Below are 22788 nucleotides of genomic sequence, written 5' to 3' on the forward strand. Positions count from 1 at the left end.
CTCCATTCAGGAGGACTGTGCTGTACCACCTGTCCCTCGTGGAAAAGTTTGTCCAGGAAAATACCTTTGACCACAAGTCCATCAGGCACATAACATCCTTGAGGCCCTACAGGAAAAGGAGATAGTGATTCCTGTTGGAAGGTTCCCTGAGCAGTCTGTCAAAGTCATTTGGAAGAATGCCTCATCAGCAGAACTTTCAAATAAGCACCAAGACATAGCTTGGCTCATGGTGTCAGATCCTTCATGCACACCGGAATGGATGTGTCTTAGAGGTGGCACAGATGATTGAGGAAATTCACCCCTACCAAGATTTTGGCATAAAACTGGCATAAATTAATAATATGCAAATTTCCTAGGAGAAGAACCACCACAAAAACCATTCTTGCTCTGTAGTTATGTCCAAGTTCCAGGTCAATCTGTTTTTGGTGGCACTGGTTGACCAGAATACTGAGAGAACTCCTCTGCTCCTCTTCAAAGAGCACATGGGATCAGACAGACCCCATAATCAATATTTGACTGCACCTTTTACAATGCTGCACCTCCTTAGTATTTTACAGAATTGTCGAATATAGTAACTCATACATTGGGTCAACAAATTAAATATACTGTAAATGCATCCATCTCTTGATTTATTGCATGCAATACATCGCAATACAGGAATTGAACTCATTGGATCAATGTATAAAATATATCATAAATACAGCACAGTGGCGCAGTGGTTAGCACTGCAGCCTCACAGCTCCAGCGACCCGGGTTCAATTCTGGGTACTGCCTGTGTGGAGTTTGCAAGTTCTCCCTGTGTCTGCGTGGATTTCCTCCGGGTGCTCCGGTTTCCTCCCACATGCCAAAGACTTGCAGGTTGATAGATTAATTGGCCATTATAAATTGCCCCTAGTATAGGTAGGTGGTAGGGAAATATAGGGACAGGTGGGGATGTGGTAGGAATATGGAATTAATTAGTATAAATGGGTGGTTGATGGTCGGCACAGACTCGGTGGGCCGAAGGGCCTGTTTCAGTGCTGTATCTCTAAACTAAACTAAACCCATTGGATTAGCATATAAAAATATTCAATAAATCAGGAATTGAGCCAATGTTAGTGTATGCAATATTCCGTACATACAGTAACTAATCCAGCCAAGGAATTGATGTATAAAATATACCCAGAACTTTGGGTATATTCAACCAAGAATTAATCTTTCGTTCATTCGATATGGAGTATATCAATATGGGTTTGAGGTTGGAAAGAGCTGGAAATCAGATCTGTGTCTGAAACTAGACCTGGATGAGGATGATGCCACTGAAGGGTAGCGTGTAGGTAAGAAACAGGAGGGGACCAAGAATAGATCCTTGGGGGACAACAGAGGTAATGGTGCAGGAGCAGGAAGAGAAGCCATTGCAAGTGATATTCTGGCTACAATTAGATAAGAATGGAACCAGGAGAGAGGAGTCTCACCCAGCTGGACCACAGTGGAGAGACATTGGAGGAGGATGGTGTGGTCAACCATGTCAAAGGCTGCAGACAAGTCGAGACGGACAAGGAGGGATAGTTTACCTCAGTGACCAAATGAATTCACTACATATAATACACCAAAATGTTGCAATAAAATACTTAAATGAATTTAATTCTTTTTATTTGCTTGAAACAGCATCTCCAAGAAAACTAGGTGCTTCTATTTCTTGTGAAACAACTACATGGCTATATTCCATTCTCTTTTTTGTAATACAGTATGTGTTGCACAATAGAGTCATAGTCATGGGATGTGGGCATCGCTGGCAAGGCCAGCATTTGTTGCCTATCCAGCCCATCGAGTCCATGCTGGCTCTATGCAGAGCAATCCAGTCAGTCCCACTCCCTCATTCGATCTGCATCGCCCTGCAAGTTTATTTCCTTGAACTGCCCATCCAATTTCCTTTTGAAAACACTGATTTTCTCTGCTTCCACCACGCTCGTGGGCAGTGAGTTCCAGGTCATTACCACTTGCTACGTAAAAAAAGTTCTTTTTTTATTCATTTCATGACATGTGGGCCTCACTGGCAACACCAACATTTATTGCCTACCCCCAATTTCCCTGCATCTCTTGCCCAAAATATTCAATCTGTGTCCCCTAGTCTTTGTGCTATCAGTTAATGGGAACAGCTTTTCCTTGTATAACTTATCTAAGCCTGTCATTATCTTGTACACCTCTACCAAATTTCCCATAAATCTCCTTTGCTCCAGGCAGAACAATCCCAGTTTTTCCAACCTAACCTGTAACTAAAATCTCCCATCCCTGGAACCATTCTGGCTATTTTGAATGCTTATGGTGTATAATTAAATGTCCAAATTGGTCTTGTTGACTTGGGGATGTCATATCAGAGTTTAGGAGCGATAACTGTTGGCCTAATTGTCACAAGATCCATTGAGCAGGTGGGATCGGTCAGTATAGAATCTACTGACAACAGAATTATTAGTCTCATGAATAAATGCATTCACTTAACGATAGACATCTTAAAATTTACAGTAATCTGATAAGTATTGAGCTATATTAGAGTACAAAAAAATATTGTCTTTATTTGACAGAAGAAAGTACTTAAATGTAATGTAATTACAGGTGCTATTATTTTCATTCACTACAAACTATTGTTGGAAGTCAAGAGGACTTGGTTACAAAAGTTCCTCAGGGCTCTTTGGGTGGGATGAGATGATCTGTAACTTAATAAGTCTGAATTCTGATACTGTTCTTGTTTAAAATAATAGGTTTATTTTAGTTAAGGATATTTTTGAAATCTTTAAGAATGATTCTTGCACCTTTTGCATCTTTTTAAGAAGTGACAATACTTTTTTCTCAGTTTATGCTATTGTCGCACTCTTATGTTTGTGTGGCTACAACACACATATATAGAATAAAAATCAGAAAAGACTATTTCAGTAGGACTTATTAGATATCTGGAGCTGGAGTTTCAAAGGGCCATGGGGTTGGGAGCTGGAGTGGACGCGATTTGAAGATCGTGGTCCTGGAGGTAGAGCATGGCTACCCGACCCGAACCTGACGGGACCCAACGATATGTGTTGGGCTCGGTCGCTCTTCCAGTTCCGGCATTCAAGCTCGGGTTGGACACACTCTATGACCACATGGCTCCAACCTTAATGTACTTTTTAAACAACCTTTCAGGAGTTGATGTCAATGTTGCATTTCTTCATGTTGACTTTCAGCACATCCTTAAAGCTCTTTTTTTTGTCCTCTTCTGGTGTGTCTGCCCTGAGCTGGGAGAAGATGACCTCCCTTGGGAACCTGGTATCTGACATCCAAACTATATGACCAAACCAACAAAGCTGATGGTGGATAATCATAGCCTTGATGCTTGTGGTTCCTGCTTGTGAGAGGACACTGATGTTGGTGCGCCCGTCCTCCCACTTGATATGTAGGATCTTCCACAGGCAGCATTGATGAAATGACTCCAGTGCTTTGAAGTGCCTTCATTTCATTGTCCATGTTTCAGACCCGTACTGTAAGGTAGGGATCACGACTGCATAGTAGACCATGAGCTTGGTTTCAGTTTTGATGTTGCGATCTTCAAACACTTGTTTCCTCAGGTGGCCAAAGGCTGCACCAGCAGATTTCAGGCGATGCTGGATTTCTTTGCCAATGTCAGCCTTCTGTGAAAGATAACTTCCAAGACACTGGAAGTGTTCCACATTTTGCAGGCACTCATCATGAATCCTAATCAATGGGGCTGGGGCGTGTGCATTTGGAGCTTGCTGATGGAGGACTTTGGTCTTCTGAATGTTCAGTGTAAGTTCCATCTTCACATAAGCCTCAGTAAGTTCGTCGATGATTCTCTGAAGATCCATTTCTGCATTTCTGACACAGCACTTACTGCAGTGTCATCAGAGTATTGGAGCTCAATGACTGAAGTCAGGGTGGTCTTAGGTTTTGATTGGAGTCGCCTGAGATTAAATAGTTTACTGTCCATTCGATAAATAAGCTGCACTCCAGCAGGGAACCCGTCTCTAGTCAGACAGAGCATGGCTGCTCGGAAGATTGACAAAAGAGTTGGGACAATGACACACCCTTGTTTAACGCCTGTCTTAATCTCAAAGGGGTCTGTAATGGATCCATTGCTAAGGATCACTGCTCGCATATCATCATGAAGCAGGTGAAGGATGTTTAGTTTTTTAGTTTAGTTTAGAGATACAGCACTGAAACAGGCCCTTCGGCCCACCAAGTCTGTGCCAACCATCAACCACCCATTTATACTAATCCTACACTAATCCCATATTCCTACCACATCCCCACCTGTCCCTATATTTCCCTACCACCTACCTATACTAGGGGCAATTTATAATGGCCAATTTACCTATCAACCTGCAAGTCTTTGGCATGTGGGAGGAAACCGGAGCACCCGGAGGAAACCCACGCAGACACAGGGAGAACTTGCAAACTCCACACAGGCAGTGCCCAGAATTGAACCCGGGTCGCTGGAGCTGTGAGGCTGCGGTGCTAACCACTGCACCACTGTGCACTCCAGCAGGGATGAATTTTGGAGCACATCCATACTTCAACAGAATCTTCCAGAGTGCCTCACGATTTACAGAGTCGAAGGCCTTTGTCAAGTCAAAAAATGCTACGCAGGGAGATTGATGTTGTTCGCGACATTTTTCTTGTAGTTGGCGAGCTGTGTAAATCATGTCAGCTGTGCCTAAACCCACATTGAGGTTTGGGGAGTAGCTCTTCAGCAAGTGTAATGCGTCGGTTCAGAGGGTTCTTGTAATGATCTTTCCTGCAATGGAGAGCAGGGAGCTGCCTCTGTAATTTCCACAGTCTATGTTCAGATTCACATCTACTCTGTGACATCTGTAAAGTAAGCTCATCCTAGCATCTGACATGCTAGCAACAATATACAACACCATTGGAAACTGTTTCATAATTTTAAACACCTCTATTAAATCTCCTTGTAATTTTCTCTGCTCTAAGAACAACCCCAATTTCTCCAGTCTAACCACAAAACCTATCCCTGGAACCATTCTAGTCAATCTTTTCTTGATTGCTCCAAAACCTTCAAGTCCTTCCTGAAGTGTGGTGCCCTGAATTGGACATAATACTCTAGCTGGGGCTGAACTAATGTTCTAATTAGGTTGAGCATAACTTCCTGGCTTTTGTATTCTATGCCTCTATTTATAAAGTCCAGGATTCCGTGTGCTTTATTAACTACTTTGTCAACCTGTCCTGCTACCTTCAAAGATTTGTGCATAAACAACCCCATGTCTCTCTTTTCTTGCACCCCCTTTAAAATTATAGCAATTTATATATGGATGGCTTTTACTGCAAAGGAATCTACCCCTTTCAAAAAATAATTTCCTCTTCTCAAAATGTCAGCAATGACCATTTCAGCACTATGGCTCGGAGCCATACTGAGGGGTCAGTAAGAGATCTATGCATACATCCCTCCCATGTTCACAAGCAACATGTACCCTGAGGCTCCTCAGTTTGTGTGACAGCTGGAGGGTGAATACCCAGAAACTGTCCTGAGGATCGAAGATTGCACTCACCTTGCCAGAGCGCATCAGGTCATTGAACCCATTTCTGCACTGGATCCAAGTTCCTCTGACCACACTTCAGCCACTGACTGTGACAGTAATGTCAAGCTATGCCTGCTTGATCTGGGAGGGTGGCCTTCTCCTGCCAGCTCCCTCCTCTCCCTCACAGTCTTCCGCATGATCTCCAGGTCCACATCTGAAAATTGAGGGTCTGTCCTGCCCGGGGATCCAGGCCTCTGGCTCTGCTGAGACATTGTGCAAACCAAGTGTTCTGAGATCTCTCGCTCTGTAGAATCAGTACTCAAATGGCAGCCATTAAATTGGGTCCGTGCTTGGGTAGTCCCGTCACCGTTCTGCCCCCATGGCCGTTAATTGGTCACTAAACCCGTCTCCAAAGGGGCCACCCCTTTGAAACTTGGGCCCCATTACTGTTTCCCCCCCCCCCCCCCCCCCCACACCCCACCCCCCCGGGTTAAGGACATAGAAACAGTCTCGACTTCCGCTTCCCACCCCTGCAGTGAAAATCCAGCCCCAGGTTTACATCACAACTATCTTGATACTGAAGTTGGGAGTGAAATATAGCCATTTGACTGTTCAACCAGCAGACTACAAGAAGAACATGACCCTTATTTAGAACTCAATGTTCTAAACTTTTATGTGCCAAACTCCATGCTTGTGTGAAACATCTTTTTGAATTAGTTTAACAGACACACACCACGACAATTCATACATCTTTAGATTTATTGTACTGATATCCCCATGTACAATATTGCATATCCTGATAGATATGATCAATTTGTATGACTAGGCCACTTATAAAGCCTAGACTACAGGTCAAACTATTTTACATCATTGTGCAATGGTGCTAATTAATTCATTGAAATGCATCTATTTGATATTCTGATCAAAAGATACAGTCTGTTCTGCTCTTTCAATAAATTAAACTAGTAAAATCAAACACCGGTTAAGGAGAGGAAAGTCGCCACTCAGCAGGGTTCTCATTTCTGATTGTTTTCCAATGATTCCTGCTGGAAAGTGTGTAGGGCTTCTCATATCTGAGGTATTTGAACAGAATGACCAATGGAGGAATGTGAAGCAAGTTAGACAGCATAAGAGGTGTTATTTGTCCTCATCTGGGTACCTGTACCTCCTTATACCTAACTTTTGTCTCCAAGTTTGGGTTTTTGTTCCCTTCAGCCTTGGCAAAAGCTGCTAAGAGTTCAAATGCCTTTTGAGCCTTTCTGAAAGTGTTCAAAATTTTTGTCACCCCATTCTCTCCCTTTCAATTGTCCCATCCATCTAATACTTAATAATTCGATGACTAGTTATTACATGTATTGCACAGAAAAAAAGAAACAGACTGGACATGTTGTTTAAATATAAAATTGTTTATTCCAAAATGAGTCTGAAATCCCCAAAAGCAAATATATATATATAAAAAACAATCTTCATGAATTAACATCTTAACAGATGAACATGTCAAACCAATTGTGTACAACAAATACACCGAACCAGAGCCTTTTTCTTTTACACAAAGCAGATGAGAAACATTTACAACCAAGTTTTGTAACAGTAACCTGAGTGGCTTGCTTGATGGCCATGAAACCATTGTCAATTGTCGTAAATCCCATCTGGTTCACTAATGTCCTTTAGGGAAGGAAATCTGTTGTCCTTACCTGATCTGGCCTACATGTGACTCCAGACCCACAGCAATGTGGTTGACTCTTAAATGCCCTCCGAAATGGCCTAGCAAGCGACTCAGTTGTATCAAACCACTACAAAGTCAATAGCAGTTCAAGAAAGCAGCTCACCACGACCTTCTCAAGAGCAATTACGGATGGCAATAAATGCCGTCCTAGCTAGCGATGTCCACATCCCATGAATGAATTTTTTAAAAAAGTGCTTAATTATCTCTTGCCTCACAGAATACTGGATGTAGGGATGTAGGACAGATCTCAATGCAGCTTTCTACGAAACCTTCCATGATCAGCTTCTTCCTGAAAAATCTTTTGATTTATTTCATCACAGATACTGTATAAAAATAATCTTGTTTCTCTCTTTTAGCATTTATATAAAATTTATTCTACTTAATACACCTTGGAACGAGATTCTAAAGAGGTCTCCTTAAGCTGTTCACATTTTAACTATTAAACAAGTTTCCTCACACTGTAGTATTTCAGTGCCGTGATCATGGAATTGGAGATGGTGGTGATGTAGATGAAGAATAAGAAAACACCAAGGACTAAGCTTGAGTGCACTTTCAAGGTCACTATGTGAGAAGTCATTGCAGGAGATGTTCAGGCAAGAAGTAGTAGAATCAAGTAAGTGGGGTACAATGGAGATACACTGTAAAGAGATGGTGGAAAAAGATGACATGGTCGACTGTGTGAAGCAGAGAGATTGAGGAGGACAAGGAGGGATATGTTAACTAATTACAATTACAGAGGACTGTTAATCAGGACAGTCTTCATGTTATGGAGAGGGCAGAAATCTGACTAAAGGCATTTGAACAGGAGTGATGGAAAAGGTGGGCATGGAGCCAGGTGGTAATCATGTATCCAATGAGTTTTGAGAGGTCACCTGCAAGTTTCCCTCCAAGCCACACACCATCCTGACTTGGAACTATATCACCGTCGCTGGGTCAAAATCCTGGAACTCCCTAACAGTACTGTAGGTATACCTACACCACAAGGACTGCAGTGGTTCAAGACACCATCACCTTCTCAAGGGCAATCAGGGATGGGCAATAAATACTGGCCTAGCCAGCAATGTCCACATCGTATGAACGAATAATAAAAAAAGGAGATTAAGAAATGAGGCATTAGTTGAAGAAGTCAATGGTGAGCTTTCTACTATCAAGGAGGGTAATGGTGCTAATTGACATGGTTATGGTTAAGAGTTGTCGTCTGCATTAGTGGCAGTGATGATGGTGACTTTTTTGACAGATCAGACATAAACTAAGCGTACCTAATCAAATCAATTTGCTACCATGGGAATGGGTATTTTGCGCATATGCCCTGTGCCACAATCCAGGTCACAAGCTGGTAGTCTGGCTGTCATTTTCAGGCAGTTTCATGATGAAACTACAAAAAAAAAAGCACTGTATCAGAAGCTATCGCTCATCAAAAGGGAGAACTGTGAGTCACTCCAAATCCAAGACACAACTGCAACCTCCTCACTGAAAGTCGAGGTGAGGCAGGCAGTGCCTTCACTTGCCTCACCTGATGAGCCACCCCGATTAAATAATAAGTTCAATAAAGTCCCAGACAAAAGTTGAGATGTTTTGTACCAGGGCCCAAAAGGTTATTGGGAACTACTGGAACAATGAGAAATGTTCAAAACAATTGGTCAACTGTGACCCTTAATATTGCAAATTAGTGTACAGGTTAAGAAAAGCATGGTATTTCTATTCCAGACATTACAAGATTGTTATTTAATATTGTACACCAGCAAGCTAAGCTAATCACCAATCATACAAATATTTATAGTACTCAGCTTTGGCCAAGTCAGCAGACAGAATCTTAATCATCCTCCTGGTGGTTTTCTTCATGTTGTTTGCAGCCTCTACTGCTTTGTCCAAAGTTGAGTTTAAATGTGAAATCTGGGTTTAGAGAACATTGTAAATTTAGATAAAGTGCAAATTAATAGTTTGAAATAATTATATTTCTAAATTTAGATACACCTCCACAAATCAACTCAAATACTTGTTTTCTCCAGTTCCTTAAACGGTTCAATCACTTTGGAACATTTTCTGCATGATGTTACCTAACTATTTTTGAAAACTAATGGTAATACTTCAAAATATTTTAATAGTTTCTCAACAAGATATAACTTCTCTTTGGCAGAGTCTTCCTCATTCTTCAAGTTATTAAAATAGATTGGTGAAGGTATAATCCTTTTAAGACATCATGATGGCCCTAAGCTATCCAAATGGTTCAACTATTTCCTGCATTATTTAATGATTCTCCCCACCTCCCCCTCCCCACCCCGCCCCCGGGCTGTTTACCAGTTTGTTTGCCTAGAAAGAGCAAATCTTAAAAAAAATTCTCACTTTTTCTCCCTTTGCAATAGTAGCACTACTCAAATTTCCTCAACAATGACAAAAATATAGAAGTACATTTGGTATGTGACAGATATTTTGAAGAATGAAGGTAGGTAGCCTAGTTCCTCAAGGTTATGATCTGATTGTGCTTTAAGAAAAGGATGATGAGCATCAAATCAGTTCAGCTAAGACTTACCTATTAAATTTCATATCTCTTCTGGCTGATGGTTCTACTGAATTTGACCGAGTATGGCATCAAGGAGCTCTAGCAAAACTGAGGTCAATGGGAATCAGGGGGAAAACCCTCCGCTGGTTGGAGTCATACCTAGCACAAAGGAAGATGGTTGTGGTTGTTGGAGGTCAATCATCTGAGCTCCAGGACATCACTGCAGGAGTTCCTCAGGGTAGTGTCCTGGGCCCAACCATCTTCAGCTGCTTCATCAATGACCTTCCTTCAATCATAAGGTCAGAAGTGGGGATGTTCGCTGATGATTGCACAATGTTCAGCACCATTCGTGACTCCTCAGATACTGAAGCAGTCTGTGTAGAAATGCAGCAAGACCTGGACAATATCCAGGCTTGGGCTGATAAGTGGCAAGTAACATTCACGCCACACAAGTGCCAGGCAATGACCATCTCCAACAAAAGAGAATCTAACCATCTTCCCTTGACATTCAACAGCATTACCATTGCTGAATCCCCCACTATCAACATCCTAAGGGCTACCATTGACCAGAAACTGAACTGGAGTAGCCATATAAATACTGCGGCTACAAGAGCAGGTCAGAGGCTAGGAATCCTGAGGCGAGTAATTCACCTCCTGACTCCCCAAAGCCTGTCCACCATCTACAAGGCGCAAGTCATGAGTGTAATGGAATACTCTCCACTTGCCTGGATGGGTGCAGCTCCAACAACATGCAAGAAGCTCAACACCATCCAGGACAAAGCAGCCCGTTTGATTGGCACCCCATCTACAAATATGCAATAGTTGGCCCTATCTACAACTTTTGACCCAGCAGCAGCGGCAGCATTGCCAGAGGTAAGGGAGAACAAGATTAGCCACATTGCTCATGGGACATTACAGACTGATTTCGGAGTACATTGATGACCCAATTTGAATGTCAAACAGGCAAAGGGTGGGAAGTGATGTTCCAAAGCGATCTGTGCTGGGACCACAGTTGTTCACAATTTACATTAATGATTTGGACTCGGGAATCAGAAGTTACAAATTTCAAAATTTGTAAACGACACCAAATTGGGAGATGTAGTTAATGCAAAGGATGAATATGCCAATATACAGGAAGACAACGGTTCAGATTTTTCTCTCAGCACAAAAGCAACTCACCAAGTCTCCTTCGACAGCACCTTCCAAACCTGCAACCTCTACCACCTGGAAGGACAAGGGCAGCAGATGCATGGGAACACCACCACCTGCAAGTTCCCCTCCAAGCCACACACCATCCTGACTTGGAACTATAATCGCCGTTCCTTCACTGTTGCTGGGTCAAAATCCTGGAACTCCCTTCCTAACAGCACTGTGGGTGCACCTACACCGCAAGGACTGCAGCAGTTCAAGAAGGCAGCTCACCACCACTTTCTCAAGAGCAATTAGATATGGGCAATAAATGCTGGCCTAGCCAGCGATGCCCACATCCCATGAAGGAATAAAAAAAATCATCTTTCGCCGTTGACCTTGTGTACAGTTGCCCAGAGACCTTTTGCTGGCTTGTCAGCAGGAATTTCTACTGGTCTGGTGTCTGAACCAGCACAGCACCATCTACATGGGATCTGTGGCATCTGTGAGTAGGCAAGGAATTGAAAGGCTCTTCAACCAATCAGATTGAAGTATATTCACCGAGACACAGTTAAAAACAGGAAATGTAAATTACATTTAAACCATGTACAGGAAGCAAAATAAAGATTGGGACATAAAGCTGGGATTAAGGGAGAGAGAAAAAGAAAAAAAATTAAAAAAACGTATTTTTAAAAAATCTGCAACATTAATTTTCTTCTGAGGGAATGAGACTCCATATTTGTAAAAACAATTCTTCAGGACCAGGGAGGTTGTCCAGCAGTAATTATCACTTAGTACACCATTAAAAACTCACTTACTCCTGAATACACTAGCCCTAACCTTTTCAGCTTCGTTAGTGCAGAATTAATGGATACATACCACAACTTCATGGCATTACAGTGACTTCAGTGCTGAGCCTATTGGTGAGGACTGCAGCACCACACCTTGTGGAGGAGCAAGGTATCTCTGCATCACCTTCTGGATTTCTGCATTTAACTGCACATGTAGGGACATTAGAAGTTGCTATCAGATTTATCCTGTAATAACGGCAAGCACTGATAGCCTCGCCATTATTATTACAGCAAAACACGGGCTGTTCATATGCTTGCAGAATGGGTATGTAATTGGAAAATGAATTTCAATATAGGTAAGTGCGTGATGGTGTGTTTTGGTAGGAAGAGTAAGGAGGGCATGTACTGCTTGGACAATAAGGGCAAGATTTCCATTCCAAGGTCAGAACCCCAATGTCGGTGGGGGTGCCCCAGCTTGTGTCGCTGACACACTTTGAGGAGCTGGCCCTTGATGTGGCCAGAGTGCAAACATCTCAACATATCCAGGTTTAGGGGATGCACTGGCAATGCTCCCCATGCAACAAGTTGTCAATGCATAAGCGGTCATTGCATTATTTTAAGTAGCAGAGGCATATGTTGACTGTCCCAATCTCTCATCACCATCTTCTTTTATGACTCCCAGAGGTCCAGTTGCAGAGGGGCACCAGTGTAGATACTTGCACCTCAGTGGATCCATGCTTGGTTTTAGAAACAGTGGCACAGAGTGAAGCACACATCACATCAGAGCTGCAGGATTCGGGGGAGGCAGAGCCGGCTGTAGGGGAGTCCCCCTCGGAGGATGGAGGACAGGTGTAGCCCTGCTCAAAACTTTGTGAAGCCATCAGAGATCTGTGGATGGCTGTTAGGGGATAAGGCTTACTCCTCGTAGAGATGGCCAATGACACTTGTGTGTCACCCTGCAACGGAGGCTGAGAGACACTGTAACTGATACCACCTGAGCACAAAGGTCAGCACTGAGCAGGCCATTGGCTGCCCGATGATGAGTGTCAGGTGCCTTAACTAGTCGAGTGCCGCCATCCAGTACACTTCCTCAAGGGTCTCACGCTTTGTGGTGGTCTGCGGAGATGCAGTGCCTCAGGAATCACAAAAGAGGCAGCTCTAACTGGAGAATCAATGTGCGATATGTGCTCACATATTGGAGTTACCCGATGCTCTGTGGAGTCAAGGGATGCGAATGGTGGAGTCCGTTCATCTCACATGCTCCATAGACTTAGTGCTTTGAGCACATGAGCTCCTCCATTGAGCGAGTGGCCAAACTCTTGGAGAACCATATGTAGCATCACTCAGAGTTGGTGCAGGAACAGCACACTGACATGCACAGGATGTATGCCATAGTCAGTATCATTGACCGGTCTGTGGCGCAACTAGCATACAGAAACATGGAGTGGATGCCAGCTGCGCCCCAGCTGGTGGTCCCCTCCAGTGATCAAGGACACCATCCTTCACGGGGCTCCGTCATCATCATCCATCTCCATGGCCCCTCTGATGGACAAAGCATCTGTAGAGTCACACCTTGTGACAGAGGCTGCCATCCTGATGAGCAATCTGCCTCCTGGGCCTGCCATGGCGGCATGCCTGCAAAGCATGGGTACCGTTCTCCAGTTTTCCTTCAGCCTCCTCCTCATCCTCGTCTTCCTCCTCCTGTTCCTCCTCTTCTTCGCCCTCTGAGGATCTGTGCCGTTCCAGTGCTTCTCCCTCAACTAGGGATGGGCAACTACGGATGGGCAATAAATGCTGGCCTAGCCAGTGACATCCACATCCCATGAAAGAATAACAGAAATAGAAAGACTTGCATTTATATAGTGCCTTTCACAACCACTGGACGTCTCAAAGTACTTTACAGCCAATGAAGTAGTTTTGAAATGTAGTCACTAATCTAGTTGTAATCTAGAAATTGGAGTAGCAAAGTTGTGCACAGCAAACACCCACAAACAGCAATGTGATAATGACCAGATAATCTGTTTTTGCAATGTTGATTGAGGAATAAATATTGGCCAGGACACCAGGAATAACTCCCCTGCTCTTCTTTGAAATAGTGCCATGGGATCTTTTACATCCACCCGAGCAGGCAGATGCGGCCTCAGTTTAACATCTTAACCAAAAGACTGCACCTCCAACAGCGCAGTACTCCCTCAGTATTGCACTGGACTGTCAGCCTTGATTTTTGTGCTCAGCCCTGGGGTGAAACTTGAACCCCGAACTTTGTGAGCCATGGCTGACACTTCTGAGAAGTCAAGAACGCAGAGATATGAAAGGTAATTCTTCTCACTGAGCACAACAGTTTGCCTATGAATGTGGGCCTTCTCCAAGCCTTCTCTCTTCAATGGTGCCTCTTGTTGTTGTCCTACCATTCCAGCTCGCTCCTCACTCTGCCACCGCCTCCTTCTCCCTGTTGTGGTTGGGACCCGGCATGGATCCCACACCTTAAAAAGAAAATTCAAAACTGACCCTTAACGAGCTTATAACAAGTTTGTTAATAGGCTTAACTGGCCATTTGAACAGTTCAGGCAGATTGTCTCTTCCAGCTCCCATCGCAGTCTTTTAAACTTGGAGATTGCCAGTTTTGCAACAAGAAACTGGCACGCCAACCTGAGGGGCAGGTTGCAGTGACCACCTGCCCTTGATCTCACCCTCTCAAACAAATAAAAATCCCATCCTAAGAGTTTGAATGGGGTTGAGGAGCAAACGGATCAGGGGTACAGATACACAAATCACTACAAGTATCTAGACAGGTTCTTTCTTCTTTCTTTGGCCTCCTTATCTCGAGAGACAATGGGTAAGCACCTGGAGGTGGTCAGTGGTGTGTGGAACAGCGCCTGGAGTGGCTATAAAGGCCAATTCTAGAGTGACAGGCTCTTCCACAGGTGTTGCAGAAAAATTTGTTTGTCGGGGCTGTTACACAGTTGGCTCTCACCTTGCACCTCTCTTTTTTCCTGCCAACTGCTAAGTCTCTTTGACTCGCCACACTTTAGCCCCGCCTTTATGGCTGCCCGCCAGCTCTGACAAACGCTGGCAACTGACTCCCACGACTTGTGATCAATGTCACAGGACTTCATGTCGCGTTTGCAGACGTCTTTAAAGCGGAGACATGGATGGCCGGTGGGTCTGATACCAGTGGCGAGCTCGCTGTACAATGTGTCTTTGGGGATCCTGCCATCTTCCATGCGGCTCACATGGCCAAGCCGTCTCAAGCGCCGCTGACTCAGTAGTGTGTATAAGCTGGGGATGTTGGCCGCCTCGAGGACAGGTTAATAAGGCCATAAAAAAAAAAATCAAATCAACCACTGGAGTTCATTTCTAGTGAGATAGAACTGAAAAACGAAGAAGTTATGTTAAGCTTGAAACCAACCTGGTTTAGACCACGCTTGGAGTACAGTGCACAATTCTGGTCTCCATCTTATTACAAGTATATAGAGGCATTGGTGAAGCAAAAAAGATTCACAAGAATAGCTGAACTGAGAGGATATATTTATCTGAACAGGCTGGGACTCTTTCCTCTATAAAAGAGAAGTCTGTGGGGATGACCTGATAAAGGTCTTAAAGATAGCGAAAGGAGCAAAAAGAAAATGTCTCCGCTTGTGGGGAGCCCAAAACTAGAGATCATAAATATAAAATAGTCATTAATAAATCCAATAGAGAATTTAGGAAAAACTTGAATGTGGAATGTGCTACCACAGGGATTATTTAAGGCAATACCATAGATGCATTTGAGGGGAACTAGATAAGCACATGAGGAAGAAAGGAATAGAAGGATAAGATGATAGAATCCGATAAAGCAGATTAGGAGGAGGAACAAAAATGGCGGCATAGACCAGTTGGGCCGAATGGCTTGTTTCTGTGCTGTACACTCAATGTAACTCAATTCCTGTTGATCATAAACTGAACTAAAAAAAAAAAAATCACAATGTTTATCTTTTATAGGTAAAAGCAATGTGGGTCTGGACACCTCCTCACTGTAGGCACAAAGCATAGTTATAGAGTTGACTGAACAGATGGAAACTTGTTAATACTAGGTAACCTCAAAGCTATGTTTAGTCTGTTTGTCCAATATGTTTTTTTGTACCTGTTCTGTTTGTCTGAAGTCTCATGCTGGAGCTTTCTGATTGATTTAGTGAAAGATCATGTGTGAACTTTCTAATTGTTTCAGTGAAGGCACATATATGATTTTTTTGAATTGCGTTAGTGATTCTATTATTTTTGATGTCCCTACTTTTTGATTAGTTAGATGACCAATCACATTCTACCAAAAATTATTTTTTGAGATATAGCTGCATAAAATTTTCTTGCATTCCAGTTGTTACTTAAGTTAAATACATAGAACATTATTTATTGTCTATATTTCACTTCTATCTATAACTTACTAAGCTAGAATCAATAAATCCTAACGCAAATGATTAATAATATCCTATTTTCGCTCCCTGTCAACCTTCTGAACCCACTCTCTCTCCCAACTGAGCATGCTGTTCCTGTGTTCCTCTGTTACTGCTCCACAGTAAACCCTTCACATACATCCTCTTTTTTTTTTATCCTCTGCTGCAGCCAAACTTCTCATAATTTCACAACTGCATGCTGCCCACTATTGCACTTTTCTTGCTCCTGTTCTGATTCAACACAGAGCCTCCAAGCAAGTGAGTAGATGGAAGCAATACATTACAAGGATACTTCCATATCTTGTATGCCATTCTAGTTCAGTAGGATGCTTACCTGCGGACTACCAGTGCTTCTATCAATGTCATTTATCAGCAAACTCTTGGTGCTATGGAATTGATTGGGTAAACATTTTGATCCTATTTTGACTATTTCATACGTAGGTGAATAGTAAATCCTGGAGACACTTGATATTGGTGGATACTCAATGGTATCATACCTACAAGAAACAAAGATGCCAATTGCAAGGTTTAAGAAAGTCTGGAAGAAAACTTGCCCATGGAGTAAACTAACTTTTGAAATGACTTAAAGGAATACAATTAACCTATCAGCATGCTAAACATTTTGTTGATTCTCCAATTTGAATTTGACTTTTCAATTTGAAGTTTTTTTAAAATTTGTTTTTGGGATGTGAGCATCGCTGGCAAGGCCAGCATTTACTGCCCATCCCTAAATGCCCTTGAGAAGGTGGTGAGCGGCCTTCTGGAACTGCTGCAGTCCATCTGGTGTAGCTACACCCACAGTGGTGTACGCCAAGGAGTAAAGGCCGGCTTCCCAACCCAAACCGGACGGGACCCGACAACATGTGTCGGGTTGGGTCACACTTCTAGGTCCGGGATTCGGGCTCGGGCCGTGTCGGACACGCTCTATCACCACCTCCAGTAAGTGGTTCCAATGTTAATGTACTTTTTGGACTTGAAATATGGTTTTGTTACAGTTATTTTAAGCTTGTGCAGAAAAGCAACAAAATGAAAAACAAGGCAGGTTAACTGATGGTCGCGTCAGGTTGGGTTGGGCGCAGGAAAAATTGAAAGGACTCGGGCCGGGTCGGGCTCGGGGTCAGATGTGGTTCTGTCAGGCTCGGGTCGGGTTTCACTTGCAGACCAGAGCTGGCCTTTACCAAGGGGCTCCAGGTTTTTGACCCATCGACAGTGAAGGAATGGCGACATAATTCCAAGTCAGGATGGTGTGTGACTTGGAGGGGTACTTTCTAGGTGGTAATGATCACGGGTTAGAAAGGTGCTGTCGAAGGAGCCTTGGCAATTTGCTGCAATGTATCTTATAGATGATGCACACTGCTGCTACTGTGCGCCAATATTGGAGGAAGTGAATGCTGAAGATACTGGATGGGGTGCCAATCAAGCAGGCTGCTTTGTCCTGGATGGTGTCGAGCTTGTGTGTTTTTGAAGCTGCACTCATCCAGGCAAGTAGAGAGTATTCCATCACACTCCTGTCTTGTCCCTTGTAGATGGTGGGGAGTCAGGAGGTGAGTTACTTGCCGCAGTGTTCCCAGCCTCTGAACTGCTCTTGTAGCCACAGTATTGATATGGCTGGTTCAGTTAAGTTTCTGATCAATGGTAACCCCCAGGATGTTGATGCTAGGAGATTCAGCGATGGTAATGCCTTTGAATGTTAAGGGGAGATGGTAAGATTCTCTCTTTTTGGAGATGGTCATTGCTTGGCACTTGTGTGACACGAATGTCACTTGTCACTTATCAGCCCAAGCTTGATTGTTGTCCGGGTCCTGTTGGATGTGGGCACGGACCTCTTCAGTAACTGAGAAGTTGCAGATGGTACTGAAAACTGTACAATTGTCAGCGAACATCCCCACTTCTGACCTTATGTTGGAGGGAAGGTCATTAATGAAGCAGCTGAAGACAGGATACTACCCCGCAGAACTCCTGCAACGATGTTCTGGAGCTGAGATGATTGGCCTCCAACAACTACAACCACAGGACAGTAGCATAGTGGTAATGTTACTGAACTAGAACCCAAAGGCTGAGACATGAGTTCAAATCCCACCAAAGCAGCTGGGGGAATTTAAATTCAATTAATCATTAATGGTGATCATGAAACTGCCAGATTGTCATTAAAACCCCATCTGGTTCAATCATGCCCTTCAGGGGAGGAAATCTATTGTCTTTACCTGGTTTGACCTACAACTGACTCCAGACCCACAGCAATGTGGTTGACCCTTAACTGTCCTCTGAAATGGCCTAGCAAGCCACTCAGTTGTATCAAACTGCTATAGAAAAGTCAAATAAGAATAAAACCAGCCTTATATGAAAATAAAACTAATCGTATTGTTTGTGCATCATCCAATAACACTCACCTCAATGGTGAAATGGATGCTAACATTTCAGTGCACTTAGTTGCTACAGCAGCTGAAATTCCAATGCTAGAAGTGAGTCTACGCCTACTTTGTCCTGATGATCTCTCAGAGAAGAGTTCTGTGTGGTAAAAGACAAACCTAACAGTATGAGTAGATGGTATCACCAAGTTACCTTACTGAATAATCCAAATATTGTTCAATAGATTATTCCAACAGAATGAAATAGCTCTAAATTTGATTTTTCCCAACATAAATTAACTGCTGAATATTCATTAATTCCTTATATTTGTTGTTTTTCAGTGGTAGAATTGTACACCATGTTATTCAGGGATCTACAGGGGAACCAGATTTAGTAGCGTAAATGCAGGGAGCTGAACAAACATCAATGCAAATCAGCTTTCAAAATGTAATATGGTTCCTGTTTGTTTGTGGATTTCTAAATATTATGCCAGCTGCAATGCAAATTGGTATCAACATTGTTAGTTGCATTTAAGAATATATTGTGTTCAATATTTATCTGAGCCCTCTTTTAATTGAGCCCCATCAGACTGTAGCATCATTGTCCAATTATGTTTACATCTGAAGTTTTGGTTTGTTTCTCAATATTAAAATCAAATATTGATGTGAAAGTTCTCACAATTATGAATTAATTTTTTGAAGTGCATGGCTATTTTAACTCAAACTAGCAGAGTAAACAAAAAACTTAATTGTAAATTATAGAAATACACTGCAACCAAAAAAAAAACTCTTGTTGAGAACTGAAAACTGAAAGGAATTGTAAGCCCCCAAAACAGAAGCAAGTGCTCTTGTAGGGTACTATAATAGGGAGTGTCTTTGGCAACTATGCAAAGTATTTTTAGCTATTTCTGTTTTTATTTGATTTTCAGCACTTGCAATTTATTTTTCTTTTTGTAGTTAGATATTTGGTTTAATCACGTTTGTGGAAATGCATCTTCATAGAGAAAGGTGTCTTAAAAACGGTTTCTTTTTAATCTAATTATCTTAATCCTTCTGTGCATGGCAATGTGTCAAATGTGTAGTATTTATGTTAGTATATATTTGGCTTGGTGAATGTCCCTTTAAATTCAGTCACAATACAGAGAGATTTAAAATCAGCTGCAGTTTTAAAAAACCACCATAGCCTCAGTGAATTCAATAATTGTGTTGCAAAGACAGTTTGAACTGTAGGCTTAAAGGAGGAACAAAGCTACTTTTGGACAAACACAAACTGTGATTGTTCAGTTAAATGTATGACAGTCAATCATTTCTGAATCAGAGTATTACTTTATGAAAGACCAAGGTAGCCATGACAATCAGTGAAAGAACCAGAGAATTTATAGTAAAGAAGGTGGCCAGTTGGCCCATTGTGTCTGTGGCACTTCTTTGCTAGAGTAATGCATAACTAATCCCACTGTCCTGATTCCTTCCATAGTGCTATATCTTCCTCTTCTCCCCTTTAAAGCTGCAATGGTCTCTACCTTAACTACTTCCTGTGGAAAGCATTCCATGCTCTAATAATAAAGAAATATGTCTTCTAACCATTCTTCTCATTCTTACAATGAAAATTTAAAATTAATGGCCCTGCCAGTTCCACTCCAGAGACTCAAGTACATAACCTAGGCTGACACTTCAGCGCAGTACTAAGGGAGTGTTTTGGAGATGCCGCCTTTTGGATGAGATGTTAAACCGAGGCTCCATCCGGCCTCTTCATTTTCTTTTCCTTTAGATAACCCAAAGGGAGATGCCACGGAGGTGGAGGAGAATGAAAGAGACAAGTTGCTTTTCACATCTGTTCAACCAGCTGCATTCCCATCCAAGCCACCATTCACTTTCTGTCTACTCACCAGCCCAGAGAAAACCGTCCAGGTTATGTAGGTAGTTCTGGGTGAGACTCAACACATAAGGGTTCTGGAGGAGACAAAGGAAAAAGGGGATCTGGCAATGAGGAGCAGAGGCACTAAAGAAAGCTGCCCCTGACACAGATATTTGGGGTTCTGCTCTTTGAGGGAGCGGTGTGGTCTGTACACTGATGGAAGGATAACTCCTAATTGGTGGTCTTCTTCTTTGCTGTAGCGTTCCACTGTGTGCCTCTGTTATTTCTTCTTTCTCCCTGTTCTGCCTCCATTATAACGAAATATGCAGAATGCCAATAGTGAATCTCATGGCAGGGGCTCCATGATGTAAAGGTGGGAAACACCTGCCTGTAACCGTTGAAAGGTAGCTTGCAGAATTCTCTCTTAGTTACACAACTGTAAAAACATTTTTCTAATCAATGTTTATGGACACTCAAAGCCTGTGAACTCAACCATTTCCTGGTTTGCAAGTTTATGTGGGTAGTTTACCCCTCTTCTTTACAGTCTTATCTTAAGTCAAGTGTTAATAGCAGATTTTTGGGTAAGATTTTGCTCTCATTATGCTGTCATTTGTATACGTGCACCACTTTTGGGGCAGATATCTTCTGCTACCAGCCACTCCTGCTGAAATGTAGCGTATATTTTAGAAAAGGTGTAACTGGCATATCTGACATATTATAACTTGCAATCCCTTACACCAGAGCTACACCACTTTTGCCCCTCAAATAAACAGTATTTTGGGTTCTATGTTTTTAAAAAGTGCATTTCTCCAGTACAATAAGTGCAAATTAGCAAATCAATTCATGAAATCAATGGAATCTGCTAAAATATAAATTTTTTGACTTACATATATTTCAGTGATGAGAAATAAGGTTCATATGATTCAAATAATTTATACTAAGAAAATAACGTGTGTGGTTAATCCACAGGAGTATATGATAGTATGTAAGATTTTCACTCACTCACTTAGTTCATGATCTGAAGCATCATCATCTGCTCTTAGCCAAGAGGAATGCCTTCTTTTAAGGCTGTTTAAACAATTGGTTGTCAACTTAACATTCTCCATACTTCTACTGTTTGAAGGAAACAATTTTAAATGTAAAATAAGTGTAAATATTTTAATACAAAAAAATTGAATTTCATAACAAACGTTCACCAGCAGCCACTGATGGTACAAAACCATTACTATCCATCAAGAATCTCAATCCAGGGACTTATCACACAAACTCATATTTTTCATAAAGACACTGAAATATTAATAACGATTTTACCTTGTAGATGAAGTTTTCTTCCTACGGCATGATCTGGACCTATGTCTTTGTTCCTGTGATGGAGGTTTAGAGACTTCTTTTATCTTAGGTTGATTAGACAACTTGGAAAGACTTTCCTCTAGCTTTTGCTTGAGTTTTGAGACTTCATATTGCAGCTCTAGGATTTCACTTAAGTAAAAGAATATGTAGATCATTAAATCTATTTGCATAAGTACACTAACTGCATTACCTCCTTAAAGATACTGTACTAAGTACATTTTATGTATGGTTCAAAATCTTTAAATTTTGTCAACTTCCTTTCCACCTCAAACCTGTCCTCGCTCAACTGAAAAGGCAGAATGAACTGATCTATAGAAGTTACTATGACCAACATCAGTGTCATACTTAGCCTGTTGAATACTTCTTCCAGTTCACAAGATTAAAAGTTAATCTTAATTCATCCATTTGGAATGATCTTATGCTTTGCTCATTGCTGCATCTAATTATTCCTTAAACGATCCCAAGGATTTCGCTTCACCACTCTACTCAGAAGTGCATTCCAAGTGTTAATCACTCCACGCAGGAATGAAAAGAACTTCCTGATATCAGTCCTAAATTGCCTTTTACTAGGTTGAGTCAGTGTTTTATTGCCCTCTTCCCACATTTTAAAGTAGTATTCTGGATTAACTTTTTCCATTCCATTTATCATACTTCTATAAAATTACCTCTCATATTCCTCAGTTCCAGGTTGAAAAACCCAAGCCTTTTCAGCCTTTTGTTCAGACCACATCTTGCTTTCAGTGCCTCATTGCCTCCCTTGCCTCTCAGGGGACATAACTGAACACAGACCACAGCACTGTACAATTTGATTGCACCTTCCTCTAACTTGTATTCTACTGTTTTAGCCATGTAATTCATTGGCTTCTAGGTATTTCAAAATCATCCTTACCTATTTGAACACCATTCATAGAGTATGTATATTACCAATTTTTCCTCCTAATGTGCAGAACTTTATATTTGTCTGCATTAAATTTTAGTTGCTATTGTTTAGCCCACTCACATATTTTGTTTGACTCATCCTATAATTTCTGGACTTAATACTTTGATTCCACTTCTGTTCCTAGTTTGGCAGCATGTGCAAATTTGATCAGTATGCATTCAGTTTCTGAAATAAGTGATGTCAATTAGAAACAGTAGTGGTCCCAACTCCGGGACACCC

General features: G+C 42.1%; 1 protein-coding gene across 8 annotated transcripts in view; it reads right to left on the reverse strand.

The window, feature by feature from the left end:
* Positions 1 to 6938: 6938 nt before the first annotated feature.
* The window catches only part of LOC137372989 (serine-rich adhesin for platelets-like), a 77294-nt gene continuing 61444 nt past the window's right edge, over positions 6939 to 22788 (reverse strand). For 5 of the 8 annotated variants that reach the window (XM_068037580.1, XM_068037584.1, XM_068037581.1 and 2 more), the window contains 5 exons: positions 21591 to 21758; positions 21286 to 21392; positions 18467 to 18584; positions 16411 to 16573; positions 6939 to 9120 (listed from right to left, as the gene is read on the reverse strand). In XM_068037580.1, the coding sequence (XP_067893681.1) occupies positions 8983 to 9120; positions 16411 to 16573; positions 18467 to 18584; positions 21286 to 21392; positions 21591 to 21758 (694 nt within the window). In that variant the 3' untranslated portion in view covers positions 6939 to 8982. Of the gene's footprint in view, positions 9121 to 16410; positions 16574 to 18466; positions 18585 to 21281; positions 21393 to 21590; positions 21759 to 22788 lie in introns of those variants that run through there. The other 3 variants (XM_068037585.1, XM_068037587.1, XM_068037586.1) reach the window with 3 other exon arrangements.

The sequence above is a fragment of the Heterodontus francisci genome, chromosome 8 (assembly GCF_036365525.1).
Source record: "Heterodontus francisci isolate sHetFra1 chromosome 8, sHetFra1.hap1, whole genome shotgun sequence".
In the NCBI taxonomy this organism is placed as follows: Eukaryota; Metazoa; Chordata; class Chondrichthyes; order Heterodontiformes; family Heterodontidae; genus Heterodontus; species Heterodontus francisci.